Raw genomic sequence first — 19,991 nt, 5'->3', positions numbered from 1 at the left:
CAAAGGTTGTCAAAGTCATGTTTCTTATACAATAAGAGTGTTCACCTTGCATGGCAGAGATTATGGGGAGGTGTGAAAGCCCAGGGTCTTGATTTCATCATGGTGTAGGGCTGCAGAGGGTGCTGGAGCCAAGCTGGCTTCTAGGGAGAACCCAGCAGTGGAATAATTTAGGTGCACTAGTGACTGGGGCTCAGGAGAACACTAAGAAACAAAGTTTTCTAGCAGTATTTAGCCCATACTTTTTGTGGTAGAGATACTTTGATGCCAAAGAGTCTTGTGCTGCTCATGGCCTGTGCAATTACCTTTTTACCTAAACCAGGCTTCTCTAACCAAACAGAGATCTCAGAGGTCTGTCAGGTAGGTTTTCCTGCACTCTGAGTGAGCAGGCAAACTGACTGTGCCTGATATTTGTCACTGCTGACAGCAGAAACCACAATGCCATGGGCTGCTGTCACTGGTTAGGGGAGAAATTGACTGAGAAGATCCCTTGATGACATTGCTGGTACCCACAGCATAACACACAAGTCTTTGGGTGAATATATCCTGCCAAAAAAAATGCCTAAAGATGGGAATTCAGCATGAAGTGGTTCAGATGGTGCAGATTAAAAAGCCTGGTTTGAGTTTGGGGGGCAGGGAAGCTACTGTTACAGCTGTGGCTGAGTCCTGTCTAATTCTCTGGTGTTCTGCCATTGATGCCTTGGGAATCTCTCACTGAAGCCTCATTGAGTCTCCCATTCAATTCTGACAGATTGAAGAACTGGCCAGGACACTTGCCTGTACCTACAATCAGCCCTCACCTGATCGTCCAGGTGCTGCTGACTCCTCTCCAAAGGCAAACAGATCAACTAAAAAAAGTGCTAAAATCAAGGAACGGTGGAAGATGTCTGCTACAAAGGCTCTTTTGTTGTGGGCAAAAGAACAGTGTTCACTGTAAGTTCCAAGCAAAACTTATAATTAACATGCTACACTTTGTATTACTCCTTTCCTCTAAATGTGATGATATTTCCCCCTGTTTTTTAAGATTACTTAGTGACAGCTTAGCAGAAAATCCTTTAACTTTCACTTGTGGTTACCAGTACTTTCAGCATCAGTCAGGCCCCAGATGTTTTGACATGAGCCCTTTAAATATAATAAAGTGAAGCTCATCTTACTAATTAAACACAACAGTGTAATCTGAGTTGTTTGGCTTTTCCTTTTTAAGGGCTCCTGTGTGATAAGTCTAGTGAAATGTTTCCATGATTTGCTTGTTTTAATCCTCATGGTTGGCTCTGATTCACACAGTCTCAAGGTTTTTTTAATATTTTTTAATGGAAAATGTAGGATTTCTATGATCCCACAACTCATGCTTCTCTATCAGAACACTGCATGATCCCAAAGGAGGATGCTAATCCTGGTGGTCTTAGTCCCTAATTCTAACAAGATGTTTCCCTGTGCTTGATGTACAGATAGCACTGCTGCTTTCAGGGGCAGTGTTCACAGCACACAGTCTAGAGCAGATACAGATATTTACATTTTCTTCAAGGGCTGCTGCCTCACTTCAGGATCTTCCAAATATGCTTTACAGTAATTTCAGCTCTTTCTCCTCAGCTCTTTGGGTTGTTTTATTTTCTAATAAAACCCTACTAATATTCCATGTTATTAGTGGGAGATAAAGGCTTTCATCAGCACATCAGACACTTTCTGCTAGTAGAATGGCACTGAGGTTTGCCTTCTAGCTGTCTTTTATCAGAAGATTAATTGGCACATCAAAACCAGCTCTTTATCCATGTAATCTTCCTCTTACTTTTGCCTCTTTTTCAGCAATATTGCTGTCTGGTTTGCAGTCTCATTTCTGAACTGGCATTATGTTGAAATATTTTGTTGCCAGTGAATTCTGTAGTTTTTGGGAAAGAAACAAATCTTGTAAGACTTGGCCCATTGTTTTGTGACTGAATTTGATTGCCTGAAACCCCACATCTTTTCTATGCTGTAACATATTCATAACATACAGGCTGTTTTTGGAAAGTTGTCCCAGAATTTATTATGGTCTGCATGGCTGGGCACCTCACAGCACTGTTCAGGCTGTGAATATTAATAAAAGATGATTCAAGGACTCTCAGCTAATTAAGAGAAAAATAAATTCTTTTTCCTGCACTAATAACAATGCTTTTAAGATTTGGATTTTCTAAAATGCCAGTTCTTGGTGTCCTTATAGACAAATATATGTTCTGCAGTGCTTTTCTTGTTGCTTTTCCACCCCATAGAATGCATAGATGTTGAGCACAAAGGTGGTATTTAGAGAGGATTTGGATCAGCAAGGCTTTATCTCCAGGGGCAGTCGAAGACAAAAAGAAATAGTCATCTTGTAAAAAGAAGTAATTGTTGTGATTGCTAGTACTGGCTGTGTTGTTGTCTGACTTGTGCAGAAGTTCACTGGTGAGGTGCTTTTGGATTTGGTTCATACTCCATTTTACTGAATTTGTACTCTATTTCTAAATTGGTACCTAAATCCTGTTTCTTCAGATATCCTAACATTTTGTTCCCACTCATTTCTGGGACAGGCATGGCTCTGTCAGTGTCACTGATTTCAAGTCCAGCTGGAGAAGTGGACTGGCTTTTTTAGCCATCATCCAAACCTTGAGACCAGGTCTGGTTGATCTGGAGAAGGCAAAAGCCAGAAGCAATAAAGAAAACCTGAAAGAGGCTTTCAGAATTGCAGAACTGGAGCTGAATATCCCACGGCTTCTGGAGCCTGAAGGTAAATGATGAGCTTTTTAAAAATCTTTGTTATTAGGAGTGAGGTTAATGTGATCTATAAGACTGTGCTTGAGTTTGAAATGGAACACTGATGTTTGCTGTGATGCTCAAACCTGAGGGTCTTTATTTTATAACATCATCTTTACTTAGGGACTGTAGGATTTTTGAATTGGCAACAATTGCAGGAGCAATATGCAGAAGAAAGGATATGAAACTTTCCTGTTCATGGGAGAAACTTTTTCATTACTTAATCATGTTCCATTAAAATATTCCCAAGGAAAAAAATGTTCATGCCATATTAATTTCTGTCAGTGGCATGTTAAGTGAGCTGTTGCAAAATAAACATGTTTATGGTAATGTGTTTTAATAACTGCAGCTTAGTGTGTAATTATGTGATCAGGCCTAGAAGGCTGCATAATTATGTAAATGCTGTATTGGCTCTCATAGATGTTGACACTGTGAATCCAGATGAAAAATCAATCATGACTTACGTGGCTCAGTTTTTGCAATACTCCAAGAATTTGCCTGAGTCTGAAGAGGACATGCAGGTATGTTGTGTGGGTTATCACCAAGGCATTTTCAAATGAATGTGCTTTCTTTGCCCAGTTTATATCTGAGTCAGTAGCACATAGTAGATCCTCTGATTCTGCTACTAACAGGACTGAATTGGTTTGAACCTCCTGTGTGGTAGAAAAAACTCCATGTTACAGATTTTTGGTTGGTCATACAGGTGGAATTGCTGTGCAGGTTGTTTTGTTTTCATTTAACTGTTGCAGAGGACATTTTCAAGCTTGATTGTCTTCATGTGTGCTCTGAAGTCTGTGTAAACATTGGAGGAAGGGCAGATTTGCAGATGCACAGAACAACCAGCTTTAAATGTAGTGGCTGACATGTAAAGTGGACAGAAGTTGCCTCTGACAGATAACACTGACCAGGAACCCACATTTTTTATTCTCTATATTTTCTTATGAGAGTTTAATTGGTTATTCACATGCTGATAATCTCCTTTCAGTAGAACTGCAGTCAGGTCTTTTTTTGATGTCTTCATATATTCAGGTGCCAGGTTTAAAACTTTGTCCCTGCAGTGTAATTAATAGTGCCTGACTCAAAACTCATCAGGGTCCCCAGGAATTATTATTTGTTTTTCAATAACTTTGAATGGATTTTATCACATGCTCAATGAATGTTGTTTTATGGCACAATGTAAATTAAAAACAATGCTTGCAAAATGTAAAAATGAAATTTTCTGCTCTAATTACCAGGAGAAAGTAAGAGAGGCCATGGGCTGGTTGGCTGCACAGGAGGAGAAGTTAGCAAAACTGCTGGTGGAAACAGAGAATGAAACATACTACCAGAAGTACAAAGTAAGTTGCATTTCATGTTCTGTGAAAAGAATCTGTTTCTCTGAATGTTTTTAATATTTTTCATCTTCATTGCCTGAACTGAAGTGTTAAATAAGCTTTTAAAGAAAACTTGGAAATCTAATGATGTAATTGTTAAATCCCTCATATGATGGAAGGAAAGGAAGGCTAAAATTCTCTCTGTTATGAAAAAGAAGACATGTTATTTCATTTTTGAGCAAAGGTGTTGGAAAGAGTCAAGTAGTGTCTTAATTAATTGACGTAGTTGAAGACTTGGACAAGATTCAAGCACGTAGGCCCTTCACAGAGTTACTTTTGCTATTTCTGTGCTAATTACAACAGTAGGTTTTACCCAGCTAATGTTGTAGAGGAGTAGTTGAATTGCTGGCTCTAGGTTGTGCTGCAGCAAAATTTCCTTTGGCTTATATTGTAGTCAGAGTTGTAATAAAGTGGCCCATGGGGAAACTCTGAGAGGAGGAATTTTCCCTTTCTCTTACTGGGAGGGGAGAACTGTGTTCTCACTGCACTGACATTATATTAAATACAGACTTATGGAATGGCACCTATAATTTCAGACCCAAATATTGCCTGGAGACAAGAATGCCTCTTGCTGTCTTGCCTTTGCATGCATCACACCCTTTGAAGTTAATGGAACTCATAGCAGTGTGTTCAAAGGCAGGACTTGGCTCCGTGAGCTTCCATCTGACGTCTTCTGTGAATTTCTCTTTTATCTCTAGGAAATGATGTCATTTATGGAAACATTTAACCAAGAGAAAATCCCCTTTCTGCCTGTGTTGTCATCAAAAAGGGGTGAAGCTGAGTTGAGTGAAGGCCAGCAGCAGATGAGGGAAGAGTGGGATAAAGTGATCTCTCAGGTCAGAGGCATTTCTCTCTCACTCACCCCATTACCAGCATGAGCATGTGGGATGGATGAAGAAGCCTAAGTCTACCTCAGGAACTTGCATTGGGAAAAGTGGGGGGATGATGCTTTATTTGGGATGATAAAAGAGGTTTGACCCTGAACCTGAAGTCCAAACAGTCTGAGTGGCATTCAGTGCCCAGGAGGAGGCAGAAGGTGAGTTTTTGTGTGTTACCCTTCTGCCTCCTGAGCCTCAAGACTGAAACATCCCTGAAAATGCATCTGGTTGTCTTGGAGCACTGGAGTACTCTTCTGATCAAAGTTTCTGGCCTATTTATGCTTAAAAGTTTATTTTGGGACATAATTATGGCTCAGAGCAGAGATACTACTCTAGTGGGGCCTGATTGGTCAGTGCTTTGCAGTGAGGTTGGCTGTGTTGGCTCAAACTGGGATGTGTAGGGCCATGCTGGGAATTGCTGTTTGTGGAAGAGATGTTCCCCTGTCAGCCCCATGACAGACAGAAAGCTGTTCATCTCTATTTCCCCCCCTATTTTTGCAACTAGTTCACTATAAATTTTCCTGTTTCTGGGCCTTGGGATGGTCACCAGCCAAGGATAGGAGCACCTAATTCTGTGTGGTATTGCAGAGGTTACAGACTGGGAGCAAACCTGGATTTGAGGTAAAGAGGGCTGATTTTAGCTGACTTCACTGGAAACTCTTTTTTGAACACTGACAGGCATGAGGGAGTGGGTTCCTGGGATGTCTTGAGCACCAGTTTATGCAGTTTATATCAGCATCTTGGAGATGGGGAAGAAAATAACAGTGAGAGATTTAATCCACTTGTTTTCCTTTTAAAGATTAACGAGTGGAAAGCAAAGCTGGACCAGATGTTGCCCTCCCCTCTGGATAGCATTGAGGCTTGGCTCCAGGAGGTGGAACGTCTGCAGGCAGAAGATTTGCCTGATTTACAGGACCCATTCAAAGCAATGTCTGTCTTCAGAGAAATAATTGTAATATTTAAGGTATGCTGATCACAAAGGAAATTCTGCTTCAGTTTGACCTGGGAAAGCACTTGTTATGGAATTGCTGTTTGACATTTTGGGAAGTGGTGTGCATATGTTTGTCTTCTGAAGATGAAAAGCTCTTCTGAACATACCTTTGAAGAATTATGAGTTTAATTAAATAACTGCATGGGTCTATAAGGCAGGTTTCAGACTTCACTGGGGTGAGATTAAATTTGAGTACTGCCTCAATGAGTAAATTATGCTATTCTTTTTTATGTGGTTCCTGCAACTTGTTTATTTGTTAAGTAATAACACAGGATAATTGCATCTTTATCTTTAAATCTATACTTAATGCATACCTATTCAGAATAGCACTTGAGCTTAAGGTTACATTCCAGGGAGTTCAAGAAGTTTGTGTGTTTAAAAGTTAAATAGTTCAAGAAGTTTGTGTGTTTAAAGTTAAATATTTGCTGAATCACTCTGTAGTTCCATTCAAGGAAAGGATATTTTGATACCTTTGTACCATGCAAGTTATTTATTCTGATCTTCAAATATTTGCATAGATAATAGTTTAAACATCCTTTTGAATTTGAAAGTTCTGAAAGAGTATATGTGTTGATGCCTGGCTGGTGATCATAATGCCATACTTGGGTTTTTTATAAACAAATTTGCTGTTTTTGTGACATTGTTCTTAAAGAGAATTTCAAAAATGGGCAGTGGAGGTTCTTGCAAGTGGCTTAATAACACTACTCTGTTGTACTGTTTCTAGTCAGTTCCTGGTAGGAGAGATGGCTTTTTAACTGGTAACAGCTTTGTCAGTCTTTAGCCATTTGATCAAAGATTTTTGTTGTGCAACCTAAATACTTAAAGCATTTTTAAGAATAAGATAGAGACTGATGTCATTTCTTAAGGCATTTATTTTTTCCCATTAAACATACAGATAAAATGATGTCATTCCTTCAGAAGAAGAGACACATTAATGCTTAATTTCTTCCAAATCCTCTTTTGATGGGAAGACATCCTTCTGAAATTTTTTCCCCTTTTAGTATGTTGTGTGTAGGGATCATATTGGCAAGGTGGTACCTTATAATGCAGATTTTACTTAAGATCTAGGAAATTATCCACCAGTGCTCATAACTGTCTGACTGATCCAGTGTTAAGATTACAAAATCCAGTGTTAAAAATCTATGCACTATTTTTGTGGTTGAGGGCTGTCCCAGGATTTAGCCATTTCCATTAACATGCTTTGTGGCAGATTTTATAACATAGAAATGAACTTGTAGCTTTTTTTTTAATATGCCACTGAGAAATAGGCTTATCTTCTGTGCAACACATGTTCTTTTTTATTTTCAGGTAGGGAATTTGGTGCTGAGACACATGCCTGTAAAATGTTCCCCAGTTGTGGGACACTGGCCATTGAATGGTAAATTTGATACCCTGTCAGCCTGGTGTAAGACACAGATTTATTGAGCAGTCAAATGAGCTATGGAGCAGGTGACATAATAGATTTATTCAACAGGTTTTGCTGTCAGTCTTTGCTAAGGGATAGCAAAGAATGGCTTAATACCCTGAAGCTGTTAGAATGATGGTTTTTTTTTTTCTCCTAAAGATGATAGTGAAGGTGCAGGAAAAAAACTGATAGCAGGAGTAGTGTAAGTTCTGTGGTCCTTATATTTAAGTAGATGCACAGAGATAAGAGAAATTAGGTAGTATTGCACTAAAAGGTGCACTTTAAAAGGTGTTCAGGTAAATACTTTTATTGCACTTTAATGAGTAAAGACACTGGGAGATTGTCTTGTGCTGACTTGTTCTTAATAGCTCCTTCCCTAACAGCAGGTGAGCTGGAGATTCCCAGATGAAATACTCTAGATCAAAATGATGGATTACTGTGTCTTGTTCTCCCCAGGGCTTGATGGATTGTTTTGATTCTCACTTGGACACCCTTCAGTCATTTAAGAATGAAGATGAGAAGAATATGCCACTAGTCTTGCCTGAAAAATTAGAGGAAATGAAAAGAAGGTTGTGATGCTCAAATTCCCTTTACTTCATGTTGTATTCTAGCTCTGCTATTGACTGGCTCTGCTGTTCTGAACAAAGCACATAATTTATCCATGCCTTGCAAAAAAAAGCATTTTTCACCTAAACACACAGGCTGACTGTCAAGTGGAGCAGGCAGGGATCTCTCATTGGTCCAATGAATGTTTAATTGTGTGTACAGAGTAGAGCTCATTAACAGGACCTTTTCAGATGCCCTTTGCTAGTGGGGAAATGAAACAACCACTAGGGATAGGAAACCTCAATATTTTCAATGCAAAAATTTCCCTGGTGGCAGGGATTCTCTAAACTTTTATTTCCACCATTAAAAATCACTGTAATTTATAGCTTGTACTACCCCAAATATATGTTGGAGGATATTTTAAAAAAATGACCAGTGAATCTGTATCCATAACCTGAGATGCTTTGACATACAGGGGGCAGATGTCCCTTTTTTGGGTGTTTCAGGTTTTTCATACATTGAGCAGACAACATTGACTGCTCAATTGTTGCTGCTTAAAAAAATGAACTGTTGCTATCTTATCTGTTAATTCCTGTTATAACAACAACAAAAAAGTTTACATATATGTAATTTTGATTCTTTCAGGATAAAATCCTGATACATTAGTGCCTTTTGTATCCAATGGTTTTGAATAAACTTTTGGAACTATTTTCTGTTTGCAGATTTAGCAACATTCGTTCTACAAACCCCAGCACTTTTCTTGAATACCACTATGGACTGTGCTCAGCCATTGCCAATGAGGTGAAGTTAAAGCTAAATATCTGGGATGTGAAATATGGGGCAAAAGAGTCTGTGGAATCACTGCTGGAAAATTGGAATGTAAGTTTCAGGTATATGTATCACACTCTGATGGCAATTCTTTCCCAGCTCTTTTTGATTCAATCCTAAGTCATCTGGAGGTATTATAGTTGGTAGAAGCATGGTGGACAGGTGAAATTTCAGATTTATTCAAAGAAGGGCAGGTAGACCTCCCTAGAAGCTTTCCTTGCCCCCAAAATCTTGCATTTTGCTATGAATGAGATTTCTTTCTTCAGTCTGGAGAAGTAATGGAAACCATGACTGTGATTTTCTCTCTGCCTGTTTTTATTCTTTATTGTGAAGATTTCTTTCTTTCTAGATTGTTTATAGAGCCAGCTGTAGCAGCCCTTCCCTAGCTCCAATCCACAGAACCCTCTCTGGGGCAGTTCAGTAGTTGCTTTCTTCAAAACCACCCATTATTCACACTGCTGCCTCTTCCTTTTCCCAGCTTATTTACCTCTTATGCTTTGTGGTGAATATGAATTGTCTTGTTCTATTACACTTTATGCTTAGCTCAGGTTCTGGACTCAAGTTATGAAACTGATGTAGGCTTTTAGAAGGGGATGGATTGCCCAACCCCAAATACTGACAAAGGATACTGCATCAAGAGTAGAGGCAGAGGTGAAAATGCTGATCCCCATCTCCAGTTAATGGGATTCCTTGTGAATTCCATCTTAGTGGACTTTCTCAGAGGATTTTCAGACTGGCAAATCCACAGTTAAATTAGTGGGAATTTCACCAGCCTCAGTACTGTGGAAGGAGGCAACAATAGGTTGTATAAAGTAGAAGTTTCCTGAGCAGTGTCAGCCTCACCCTGTGGTGTGATGGTTGTGCAGAGTTAATCTGTGCTGAGTTTGTTGGTTCAGTTGGTTTCATAAATACTTATTATCATGTTGTTTCTACAGTTGTGGCTCATGGTCTTGCTCAAGCTGATAGAATGCAGAACTTTGCCAGGGAGTTCAGGGCTTGTTTAGGGCCCAGGCTTGTCACAGTCACAAGGGACATTGTTTTGTACCCTGCTGGGTGCAAAACATTTGTAGGAGTGGGGAGTGCTGGAGTGAGATCAGCTCAGAGAGGGGCTGAGGATCAGCCCTCACTCCCTGTGCACACACAATCTCCTCCTCTGCTCCCATTTCTTCCTCTTTCACCCTCTCCATCCCCAGTTTGCTTTGATCTGTCAGAAGTGAGGCACCTCAATGTTTCTGTGCATGCAGGGAAGCCCACCTTCTGCTTTCATCACATTTTGGCTTACGTGACTAAATTCTGCTTGACTTGTTCTAGATGCCATTTCTCAGTATTGCCCTGGGGCTGTAACTTTTTGGAGCAAGCAGTCCTGACTCATGCAGGGCTGTGGCTCAGGCAGTGGCATTCAGGTATTCATGGTTCTATTTACTTTACTCTCTGCACAAGCAGAGTAAAAGAACAAGTTTGTTTCAGACTAAAGGGTGCAGCTGAGTTGCTGGGTGGGCTTTGCTTAGTTCACATTTAACCTGTAGGTTGTAGGCTCATATTGCAAAAAAAAAAAGTGTCCCAAGCTGTATTTCTTACCTAGTTTTGTGTCATTCAGTGTTACCAATATCAATTACTTTTCACTTTGAGCAGAATTTCATTGAAGAAAAGAAACTTGAAACACAACTAGACACTGCTACTCACATCTGTGAAGACTTGAAAAACATAAGTGGTCCTGACTTGGGTAAGCTCATGCACATAAGTTGATATGAAGATCTCTATATTGAAGTAAAGTGCTGCCATCAGTTTTAATTCCATCTACTGTTCCACGTAAACAGTGTTTCTGTATAATTAACCTCTCTGTTCCCAACTGTATAACAATAATCCCTATTCCACGTCCTAGCTGGAGATCCTCAAGAAATCAGCAAACTTTTGAAGACAGTGGAGTCAAAGATTTCTACATGTAAAGAGTATATTTCCAATGTAAACACCACCCTACACAAAGTCCTGTCCTCCTGGAGTAATTACACAGAAAACATCCACTTACTAAAGACATGGCTAGAAGAAAACAGAAATGAGGATCCAAAAGAGGTACATGGTTGGGTTTCTTTTTGTTTGACAGAGATACATCAAAGCCTTCTGGAAGGAAAACATTAAATCTCACAGTGGCTGCTCTTGTTGTTTTTCTGCTTTTCATTTTGGAAATAAATGTTTGACAGGGTTCTGCTTAAAATTATTTCAATGCCTCTGTCTAGATCCCTGCTGAGATCCTGGCAAAGAGGAATTCGATTCATGGTTCCTTGAATGAAGCTGGAAACCATCTCATTGAAGTCAGCAAAGAGCAAGTTGGATCAAATATTGCCAAAGAGCTGAAGAAACTGAACAGGAGATGGGCAAAGTTCATCAAGAGGACACACTTTGTGAGTTACAAGTTACTCTTACTCTTTGCCATGCAGCCTTCAAAGTCATCTTCCCTAGATTTACCAGTTTGCTAATCAGAGATGGATCAATCTTTCAGTCAACTCAAGGTTGCCAGTTTTAAAGCTTGAGGAACAGAGTACACAGCAGCATCCCATTCTAAATCTTTGTGGCTCAGTAAAGTTCTCATTATAGCAGGATGGAAAATGTTCAATTTTTAAATTGAAATCTCAAAACCATTTACAAAAGGAAATCTTATTGTAGAATGAAGCTCTTAATTCAGTTCTTGGGGTGGAAATAATCAATTTTCCTGTGTTAAATTTTACAGACTCTGTCTTAGCTGGTAGAAAGTAATTATTGCTGCACAGATATTTCTAAGGTTGTGCAACTTTTCACCAGCACACTTGACAGGTTTTTAGGCTGCTGTAAATCCCTATACAACCTGCCTAATGTTATACATATTACAGTCCCTAGAGTGCTTTCACAAGAATGACATTTTCACTCTGCCTGGGAATATTAGAACTGTTAATTTTCTGAGTTGAGCCTTTCATTGACGTTTATTAAAGCTACTACTGTGACAGTAAACGGTGGCAAAAGATTACTGCTACCTTTTTGTAGGAGATGAGCTTAGTGAAAATGCAATAAAATCAAAGGAAGCAATCAAAGGGTGAAGGAAATCCAGAGTTTACTAGAAAAACCCCTAATAAGAGATGCCTCAAGGTAATATATTAAGGAATCAGAGAAGTAAGGTGCAAGAAGTCTGTTTAAGGTCTCAAGGACTTCCTGATGTATTTTTGTGGCATTGCTTTGGACATTATGGCTATCTTATATGTTATATTTATTTTTTAATATAAAATGCAAGAGCAAATGCTGGAGCTCTGGCCTGTGACTGCCAGTACCATTAATGTCAGCACACTTCCTGATCTTGATTTGAGCAACACCAGCTGCTGTTCTTGGACAATTCCCTGCTGTGGGCTGGGAGATGCTGCAGCCCAGGAGTTTTTCTCCATAGTAGTGTGGCTGCTTGTAGGGGAGGGGACAAGGGGACAGGGTGGATGGCACAGGTTGTGCTGTCCCACCTGCCCTCAGAGCTGAGGAACTGAGCCTCACTTGGTTTATTTACCAATATGTTTGGCATTTATTTCTCCTTTGATCCCTGTTGAGTGCTAAAGCTGGGAGGTGCTGGGAAGTGACCCAAGTGGTGACTGTGTTGGAGGAGGGCAGTGGGGAGATGATGGGAATGAACATCTTACCTTGCTCTCTGTTGACAGCTTGGAGACGAGAGCACAAATGCCGCTGAAAAGACCTCGGAGCTTCCAAAGAGCCTGGAGAAAATTGAAGAGCTCCTTGGAGGGGTGGACAGCTGGGCAGCAGAGATGGGACATCTCCTTAGCAAGATCAGTCATGAGGAGCCTGTGGAACCTGAGGTGGAGGAACATTTGCAGGTGAAAATGCTGCTTAAAGTACTTGTTCCTCAGATTCTCATCTTGCAGCACGGATTTGTGGCTGGGGTAAAATGAGGCATCATCAGTGAAGCAGAACTTAATGTGGATTTTGTGCTGTAATACTTGTAAAAAGTCAAGACAGTGCTTGTGCCTTGTTGTTATTTCTCAGGATCACTCCCAGATGAGCTGTGAGTGAATCCTCCACCCTCAGTGTGTCCAGCTGACCAGCAGGTGCCAATGAAATGCTGTTGGTGCCACTGATCAGCAGCTTGTTCTTGAGGGATATTAATTACTCCTGTCCAGCAGAGCACTTGGAGCAGATCAGAGCTCTCTGCAAGTTGCCAATTTGAGTAGTTCCCCTGGTCACACAGCACTTTGATCATCTACCCTCCAATGTAGATGGGAGGGAGGAGGTTTGGGACACCTTGGCTGTGTTCAAGGCTTACCCATCAAAAATTGGGATACTTGGAAGTATTTTCAGCAGCGTGTGGGGTTATTTGGGAATCTCATAGGCAGTTGTTCTAAATATCCACAAAGACCACAAATTAACTTCTAACAATAAATTCCACTAGTCACTATGTTTTCCCACATCTCTCTGCCTGGGATTACCCCCAGCTCCCAGCAGATGGCAGGTGAAAATCTGTGTATATAACTCAGCAGCTTCAGTACAAAGTCTGATTTATTTTCTTCACCTGCCAGTGAAGGTAAGACACAATAAAGATGCCAATCTTTGCACTGAAAAAGTTGAAGCACTGTCTTATGTTGCCTTTACTAGTTCTGCAACAGGCCCTGTATAACCTGATGGTGTGAAGATGACCACCAGGAGGTTTCATTGAAACTCCTGTGTGTAACTGCTGTATATAAACAGAAATAATCTTTATTTCATTTAATCTATATACAGTAACTGTGCACTAGAATCTGTGTTAGTTTTCTCTTGCTTTGTGCCTTCTTGCAGTGTTTAGCTGCTGCATATAGGTAATGCCTTACAAAAGAAAAGTCTTGTAAAAAAAATTAGTTTAAGCCCTACTACTCTAGCTAAGCTAGCAACTAGCTTCTAAGTTCCCATGTGAAAAAATCATGAAAATGAGAATCAGTTAACACAACAATCTATTCTGGTAAGAGAACTGTTCACACCTACAAAAACAAAGAGTCTGTCCCATGAGAATCCATGAAGAAATTATGTAAACTAACCAAAAATAGAGAAGTTTAATAAACATGCACCCTAGCCATTTACCAACCAATAAACTGAGTATCTGTGTATTGTTAACCAGTTAGCTTGAACACAGTGCCCTCTGATATTCCTATGAAAATATGAACTATGCAATAAAAATTCAGCTTTTCTGCAGGAAGAACCAGAAGTCCTGTCTCTTTTTACTGCAACATTTACCTGACAGATTTGGAAGTGTGAGAGATGAAAAGGATCTGTTGATCTTTTTGTAATCACAGGAATATGTTTATAAAATAAGCCTCATTTTGCAGTGTGACTCTAGTTTGTAAAAAAACCCCTGAAATAACAAAGGACACCCTGAAATACAGCCTCCAAACATGTGGCTGGCATTGTACCTCCATGTCTGGGGGAAGGAGAGATCAGGTCACTCGTTACCTGCAGTACAATAGGTCAAGATCCAGAATAAAGCTCTGATTATGATTAGGAGAATGCTAATTGACAACTTCAGACAGGAGAAATGTGTTGAATATTCATAGATAGAAGCAGCTCTAATAAGGACTTTTCATGATAAATATTCAAACATGGCACACTGCTCCTGCATGCAGAGCACCCAGCTGCTTTCCTGCCTTGCAGTGCTGAATACTACAAGGAAATCTGAGCCTTGGTGTGTGCTCACTTTGGATGACTTCATGATCAGATGCTGCATATCCAAATGTGTGGTTTCATTTGGGAAGCTGCTTGGATGAGAGAGCACGTTTTAAAAACACATCTGATTGGCTCTATGGCAAAGACACAGGAGGTGTTGCACTGACAGAAAGAAATTGCTTCAGCAAACAGAATCCCCTGTGGATGGCAGCAAATTTCTTTCTCTCCACACAGAGATTTTACAGTGTAGTACCCTGACCATCACTGGAATGTGAGGCTTTCCTTTACCGAGTAAACCATCCATGATCAAAGCTGGCTTTTTCACTCTGTTTAAACAAAAAGGCAAATAAACACTTGGAAAGGCTTCTAATGCTTTTTGTTCAACCCAGAGTTTGGCTGCAAGAGGATCCTCGTGCCAAGACCAAGTTGTGGCAGCAGAAGAGATACTGCAATCCCTGAGGCAAAATGTTTCAAGTCAGGTGTTTCAGCAGCATTCTCACACCACTGGGCTGGAGGCACGAATTAAAGAAGCCAGAGACAAAGTAGAGGTACTTGTTTATAAACACACAGATATCTCTAATTTTACCATTGCAGAGTATGGAAAACTCTTTGTCAGTCATGTGAAATAGAAAAGGTTCTGTACTATTGGAATCAGTCTCCCAGACTCTTGTCAGGGCAAAATCTAGAACGTTTCCAAGATCAGTATCTCAACTTGAGAAACTTTAGTGATATTATGAATCAATAACTCTGTCTAATTACTGACTCTCAAGTGTGTTCTGAAAAGTCTTTTTCTTCCAAGGCTGTCATGGGTGACCTGAACAACATCTTGTCCAAATCTGAGAAAAGACCCTCAGAGAAGGAGGCTTTGCTCAATTTTGAAGAATCCCAGAAAGAACTTGAGGCCTCCATTTCGAAGGCTGTGGAGCTTGTCAGTCAAAAATTAAGTCCTGAAGAATGTATTTCAAGATATGAGGTGGGTGTGTACTCTCAGCCAGCTGAATCTGAGTACTTCTGAGGGCTATGTGGTCTCTAAAAGTCTGAAGTAAGAAAAATACTGACCTTTTTGTTTTTTGGTAACTAATAATGTTTTGCTCAGTTTTCTGATTTAGCACTTTATTAACGTGGCAGACAACTTGAATGAAGGAGTATAAATCTGTATGGCAGTTTATTCAGTGCCCTGTCCTAAATTATTCCATCAGAACTCATAATTTTCAGAACTACAGCTTTTTTTTTTTTTTTTTTTCTTTTGCCTGATCAATAATTAAGCTTCCCATCAAGAATGACATGTCTGAATTCTTGGGCAGGTTATTATAAATACTAAATCTCCTCTTTTTCCCAGAGGGTAGTTGGTAAATCAAATGTCCTGTCTCAAAATGTGGATCTCTTAAAGGGGTTTTGGAGATGGAAGTGCCCAAAATCTGTGTTGCCTGGTCTGGCAGAGAGGGCTGGGTGACCATGTGGCAGGAGGGGCAGAGAGCTCATTCCAGGCCATCCTGGAGGATCCCATGGTGCTGATGGAGACCTTTCACCTTTTCTCTGCTCACACCCACGGGACATGGCCTCAGGTATTCCCTAGGGAAGAGGCAGAGTTCAGTGACCTTCATCTTTTGTCTTTGGTACCAAATTTTCCCCTAAATGTTGTTACAAAAGCAGCACCTGCTTTTCTCCATAAAGCATCCATTGATTTGCAAGCTTTTGCAGATACACAGGGATGGAGAATGCCCTTGTACCCACCCACAGCAGAACCACAGACCCCATATGTGTGATGTACACATTGATTTATTCACAGGTTTTACATGCTACCAATGTCATTTTGTTAGTTAAATGAGTTGCATTCAGTTCTGTTTGGTTTTCATTATGATGTCTGGGTTTTGTTTTGGATTTTTTTTTTAGGAAGCTTTTAATGCTCTGGACAATAAAGTTCTTGACAAATTTTTGAAAGCAGCTGAACTGCTGAAAAATATTTCATCTGACCATGAGAAGCTGGTGGTGGAAGATGATGTTCGTAGGAGATGGGAGGTGAGATAATGCAGGAATGAGAATCCACTGTCTGTTCTCATTAGGCCTGGCATCTTTGAAAGCAAATTTTTTCTTGTCACAGTGTATTCTGGTGTTTTACTTGCTGAGTAACACTGTCTCTCCATCTCATGGGAACAACGTGCTTTGTATTTTGCAGGCAGTTCGTCAGGAAATTGTATCCTATGTCCAGCTCATTGCAGAAAGGGAAAAAAAGAAATTTAATGCAACTTTAAAAAAAATCAATAAGCAGTTAGGCAAAGAGAAGAAACTCCTAAGTTTGGATAAAACCAAAGGGCTCATGAAGGAGCATGAGGTACCTGACACATTCCTTTTCTGTCTCTATTTGTGAATGCTTTGCTGTCCTTCTTCCTCCTTTTTGGGTTCATTACCTGTGGAGCAGGGCCCCTGTGCTCTGTGTTATGTAAACACAGAGCAAAGAGGCCACCAAAATTATTTCTTTACCTTTTTTGATTGCAGATATTAGTGTTCTTGCAGACTTTTAGAATTACCCCCTTGTTAAGTAGGTGGTATCCTTTTTCCATTTTTTCTCCCACGTTTTTAGTGTATCTTGAATTCCCTCTAGGAATTATAATAATTGACAAGGAATATTTTAAAAACATTCTACTTTTTCTGTAGTCAGTAGGACACTTCTGTCAGATGTCAGGGTGAAGAAGACTTGGGACCAAAATTAAAAATTGTAGAACGTAATGAATTTCTAAATCGAGCAAGAGTCAGTGTAGTCCTCTGAATTTAGTTGAGAACATGTTGCCAGCAATCCTAATTTAATTTCTAGCTAAGAACCAAGAGAAAATAAGTGTATGTTCCTTGGTTTGACAGTTTAGACTTTTAGGAGCACCCAACCAAGAAGATAATGGAAGTATTAAAAAATACATGAGAATAATTTCTTATCCTGGTGTTTTAGCATGGGCTTATTATATTGATTTTTCTTTGTTTAGGCCTTTTTTTCACATGAAGGCAGCATGAAGGAACTTAACAAGTCTTTGGAAGACCTTAAAACATTGGCAAAACTCTCAGAAGAAACTGTCCCGGGGATACAGACACTCACTGCAGACTGTGAAAAAAGGCTAGAAAAGGTTCAACAAATGGTGGCAGACACTTACACAGCACTGCTGGCTCGTGTTGGAAAAGGACAGCCTCCTCAGAAAGGGTGGGTGGCTGAGCCATGGGGTGTTGTAGCTTTATAGAAATCATTTTTACACATAAATTTTGGGATACTCTGTTGTGTTTTGGTAGTACATTACTGTGGCCAGCTGTGCATTTAAACACTTAAAGTATTAAGTTTCATAAACTGGCAAGTACAATGTTTGATTATCCTTCAACACAGCTGCACTGTTTTAAACATTGAGCTAGGATTTTTTTTTCTCTTTGTATTTAATGTTTTGTTCTTGTAGGAACTCCATTTTGGCTTCTGAGAATGGAGGAGAGTCTGGTGCTTCTCAAGAAGTTGACAGCCTTATGGTAGAGGAGGTAAGAAGTCCAGACTTACTGATGGAAAACAGTGCTCTGTCAAAGGGAGGTCATTGCAGGAGGAGAAAGTGTTTATTTCTCTTACTGTTTTTATTGTGATAAGACCTTGGGCCTCTGGTCAGAAATCCAAACCCCACTGTGCTTGTGAATGGAGACTAAGTAAATAATAAAAATTAGCATACAAGCAGCAGGGCTGGGCATCCTGAGATGTGAGCCTCCAGACTGGAATTATATTTTGCAAAAAAGTCATTTTCAGGTGGAAAGGTTATGTGGGAAGCTGTGTTCAAGTGAAAATCCTCTGTAATGTCCCAGTAATATGAACAATTTTTAGAGGACAGAGAGAGTCCTAGTGAAGAGTTGGAGGCATTTCTCTGTATCTGTGAAAAAAATGGGTGAGCTGGCTACAAGTATTCCAAAATTTGCTCTTTGGGCTCATGATTGAGTTCAAACACATCTTGAATTCATGAATGGCCTCTCTCATCTCCTCTGGGCCACATCAAGCAATCCCTTCCTTCAGGAGCTCATAGATGATTGTTAGGCTTTGCTGTGTATTACACAGGATATTGTGGAGGTCACTGTCACCCTTTTTATTTCTACTCAGACCTCAAGGCCTGCTGCAGATGCAGTTTTGGAACCAGATGTGAAACACCACAATGGAGAAAGCTGTGCAGATGAGTTTGAGGAAGATGGTGATTTGGCCATACCAGCTTTGTTAGAGAGGTAATTTTTAAAGGAGAAAATGCATGGTTGTTAAGGTATGATGCTGTGCTAGACAAATTAGCTCACAAATTCATTGAATGTACCAAACATGAGGTGCATTTTTGCTATGCAGAACCCTGTTCTTTTTTCTGCTACAGTTTACTGAATATTGATCTGTAATTTATAGGGAAGCACTACAGTAACTAAATGCTTTGAGCATTAGGATTTTGTAGCAAGAACATTTTTAGCTATGAATGTTTTACTCATTTTCTTGGGCTAGGAAAGTCTGCATCTGCCTTACTAATAACTTCAAATATTGTAAAATAAAGAAATGTGTCAAGTTTTTTAGAGAACTGATACTTCTACTTTTGTAAATTTAGAGAATGTAGGCTGGCATTTAGATTTGAAGATTAGCCATATGAGCAATCTGTTTAATATGTTGCTCAATTATACATTATTCATTCATCTTGGACTTAAATAAAATATGTACTTGCAATAGACTGTGCTTATTTTTTTATGGCACTCTGTTGATCAGTGAGTCCCATACCCTGAGATGTTCTATTTAATTAAAAGTAATATTCTCTCTGAAAATGTTTGCATCTTTCCTCAGCTTTAACACACAGAGAAGTAACCTGGAGGAACTTCTACGTCACAGCAGAGATAAAGTAGCATCTGACTTTACTGCTGAAATAAAAGACACTTCATCCCTTAAGTTTAAGCTGCTTGAACTAGAGGCAAGTATTCATCTTTTAAAAATATACCTGGTGCCCAAATTGTTATTTTCTCATGTAGAGCTCTCACTTCTCTGTTACATATATCATATATTGCCAAGGGAAGAGCAGCATCCTTGCAACCATATGTGTTAGAAGAAGGGAAATCAAGGATTTAGGATTCAACAGAACTGCATTGCTGCCTAGCACTGCAGTTTTTCAGGTGTTACTAAAAGAAAAGAAGAAATTGGTGGCTCTGGGTTTGTTGTCTGCAGGCTGAAATAGGTGTAATGGGAAAAAAACTGCAGAAAGGAGCTTTTTGTTTGTCAGCAGAGATGGCTGGGGCTGCAGGAGTCATCAGAGTTGAACCACCAAGTGGTGTTTGTGCAGAATGGAGCTGTTCCAGGACACATAAAACTTGGTTAGGTTTGTGAGATCCTTAAGGCAACAGCAAAAGGCACAGAGTTGATGCTGAAAAGTTTATTACTGCAATTTTTCATGGCCTTTCTTGAAAGGACTACAAAGCCTTATCAAAAATCTCAGAACTTGGTTCAGTTCTACATTTGTTTTTCTTCTGAACATAGCTAGGTGGAGATATTTTCATTCTTGTAGTAAGAATGCCTGGCCTGTTATTTA

At 39.8% G+C, this 19,991-nt stretch overlaps 1 protein-coding gene across 1 annotated transcript in view; it reads left to right on the top strand.

The window, feature by feature from the left end:
- The window catches only part of SYNE2 (spectrin repeat containing nuclear envelope protein 2), a 158,915-nt gene that overhangs the window by 12,201 nt on the left and 126,723 nt on the right, over nucleotides 1-19,991 (top strand). The window contains exons 6-25 of the mRNA XM_077180797.1: nucleotides 749-930; nucleotides 2,541-2,737; nucleotides 3,184-3,284; nucleotides 3,999-4,100; nucleotides 4,835-4,972; nucleotides 5,814-5,978; nucleotides 7,867-7,979; nucleotides 8,679-8,835; nucleotides 10,417-10,507; nucleotides 10,667-10,854; nucleotides 11,019-11,183; nucleotides 12,453-12,626; nucleotides 14,829-14,987; nucleotides 15,239-15,412; nucleotides 16,333-16,458; nucleotides 16,616-16,771; nucleotides 17,415-17,626; nucleotides 17,871-17,946; nucleotides 18,548-18,666; nucleotides 19,256-19,379. Coding sequence (XP_077036912.1) covers nucleotides 749-930; nucleotides 2,541-2,737; nucleotides 3,184-3,284; nucleotides 3,999-4,100; nucleotides 4,835-4,972; nucleotides 5,814-5,978; nucleotides 7,867-7,979; nucleotides 8,679-8,835; nucleotides 10,417-10,507; nucleotides 10,667-10,854; nucleotides 11,019-11,183; nucleotides 12,453-12,626; nucleotides 14,829-14,987; nucleotides 15,239-15,412; nucleotides 16,333-16,458; nucleotides 16,616-16,771; nucleotides 17,415-17,626; nucleotides 17,871-17,946; nucleotides 18,548-18,666; nucleotides 19,256-19,379 — 2,919 coding nt within the window. The remainder of the gene's footprint in view (nucleotides 1-748; nucleotides 931-2,540; nucleotides 2,738-3,183; nucleotides 3,285-3,998; nucleotides 4,101-4,834; nucleotides 4,973-5,813; nucleotides 5,979-7,866; nucleotides 7,980-8,678; nucleotides 8,836-10,416; nucleotides 10,508-10,666; nucleotides 10,855-11,018; nucleotides 11,184-12,452; nucleotides 12,627-14,828; nucleotides 14,988-15,238; nucleotides 15,413-16,332; nucleotides 16,459-16,615; nucleotides 16,772-17,414; nucleotides 17,627-17,870; nucleotides 17,947-18,547; nucleotides 18,667-19,255; nucleotides 19,380-19,991) is intronic.

The sequence above is a fragment of the Agelaius phoeniceus genome, chromosome 6 (genome assembly GCF_051311805.1).
Source record: "Agelaius phoeniceus isolate bAgePho1 chromosome 6, bAgePho1.hap1, whole genome shotgun sequence".
Lineage (NCBI taxonomy): Eukaryota > Metazoa > Chordata > Aves > Passeriformes > Icteridae > Agelaius > Agelaius phoeniceus.
Note: the sequence above shows the minus strand (reverse complement) of the source record. Positions and strands in the feature narration are given on the sequence as shown.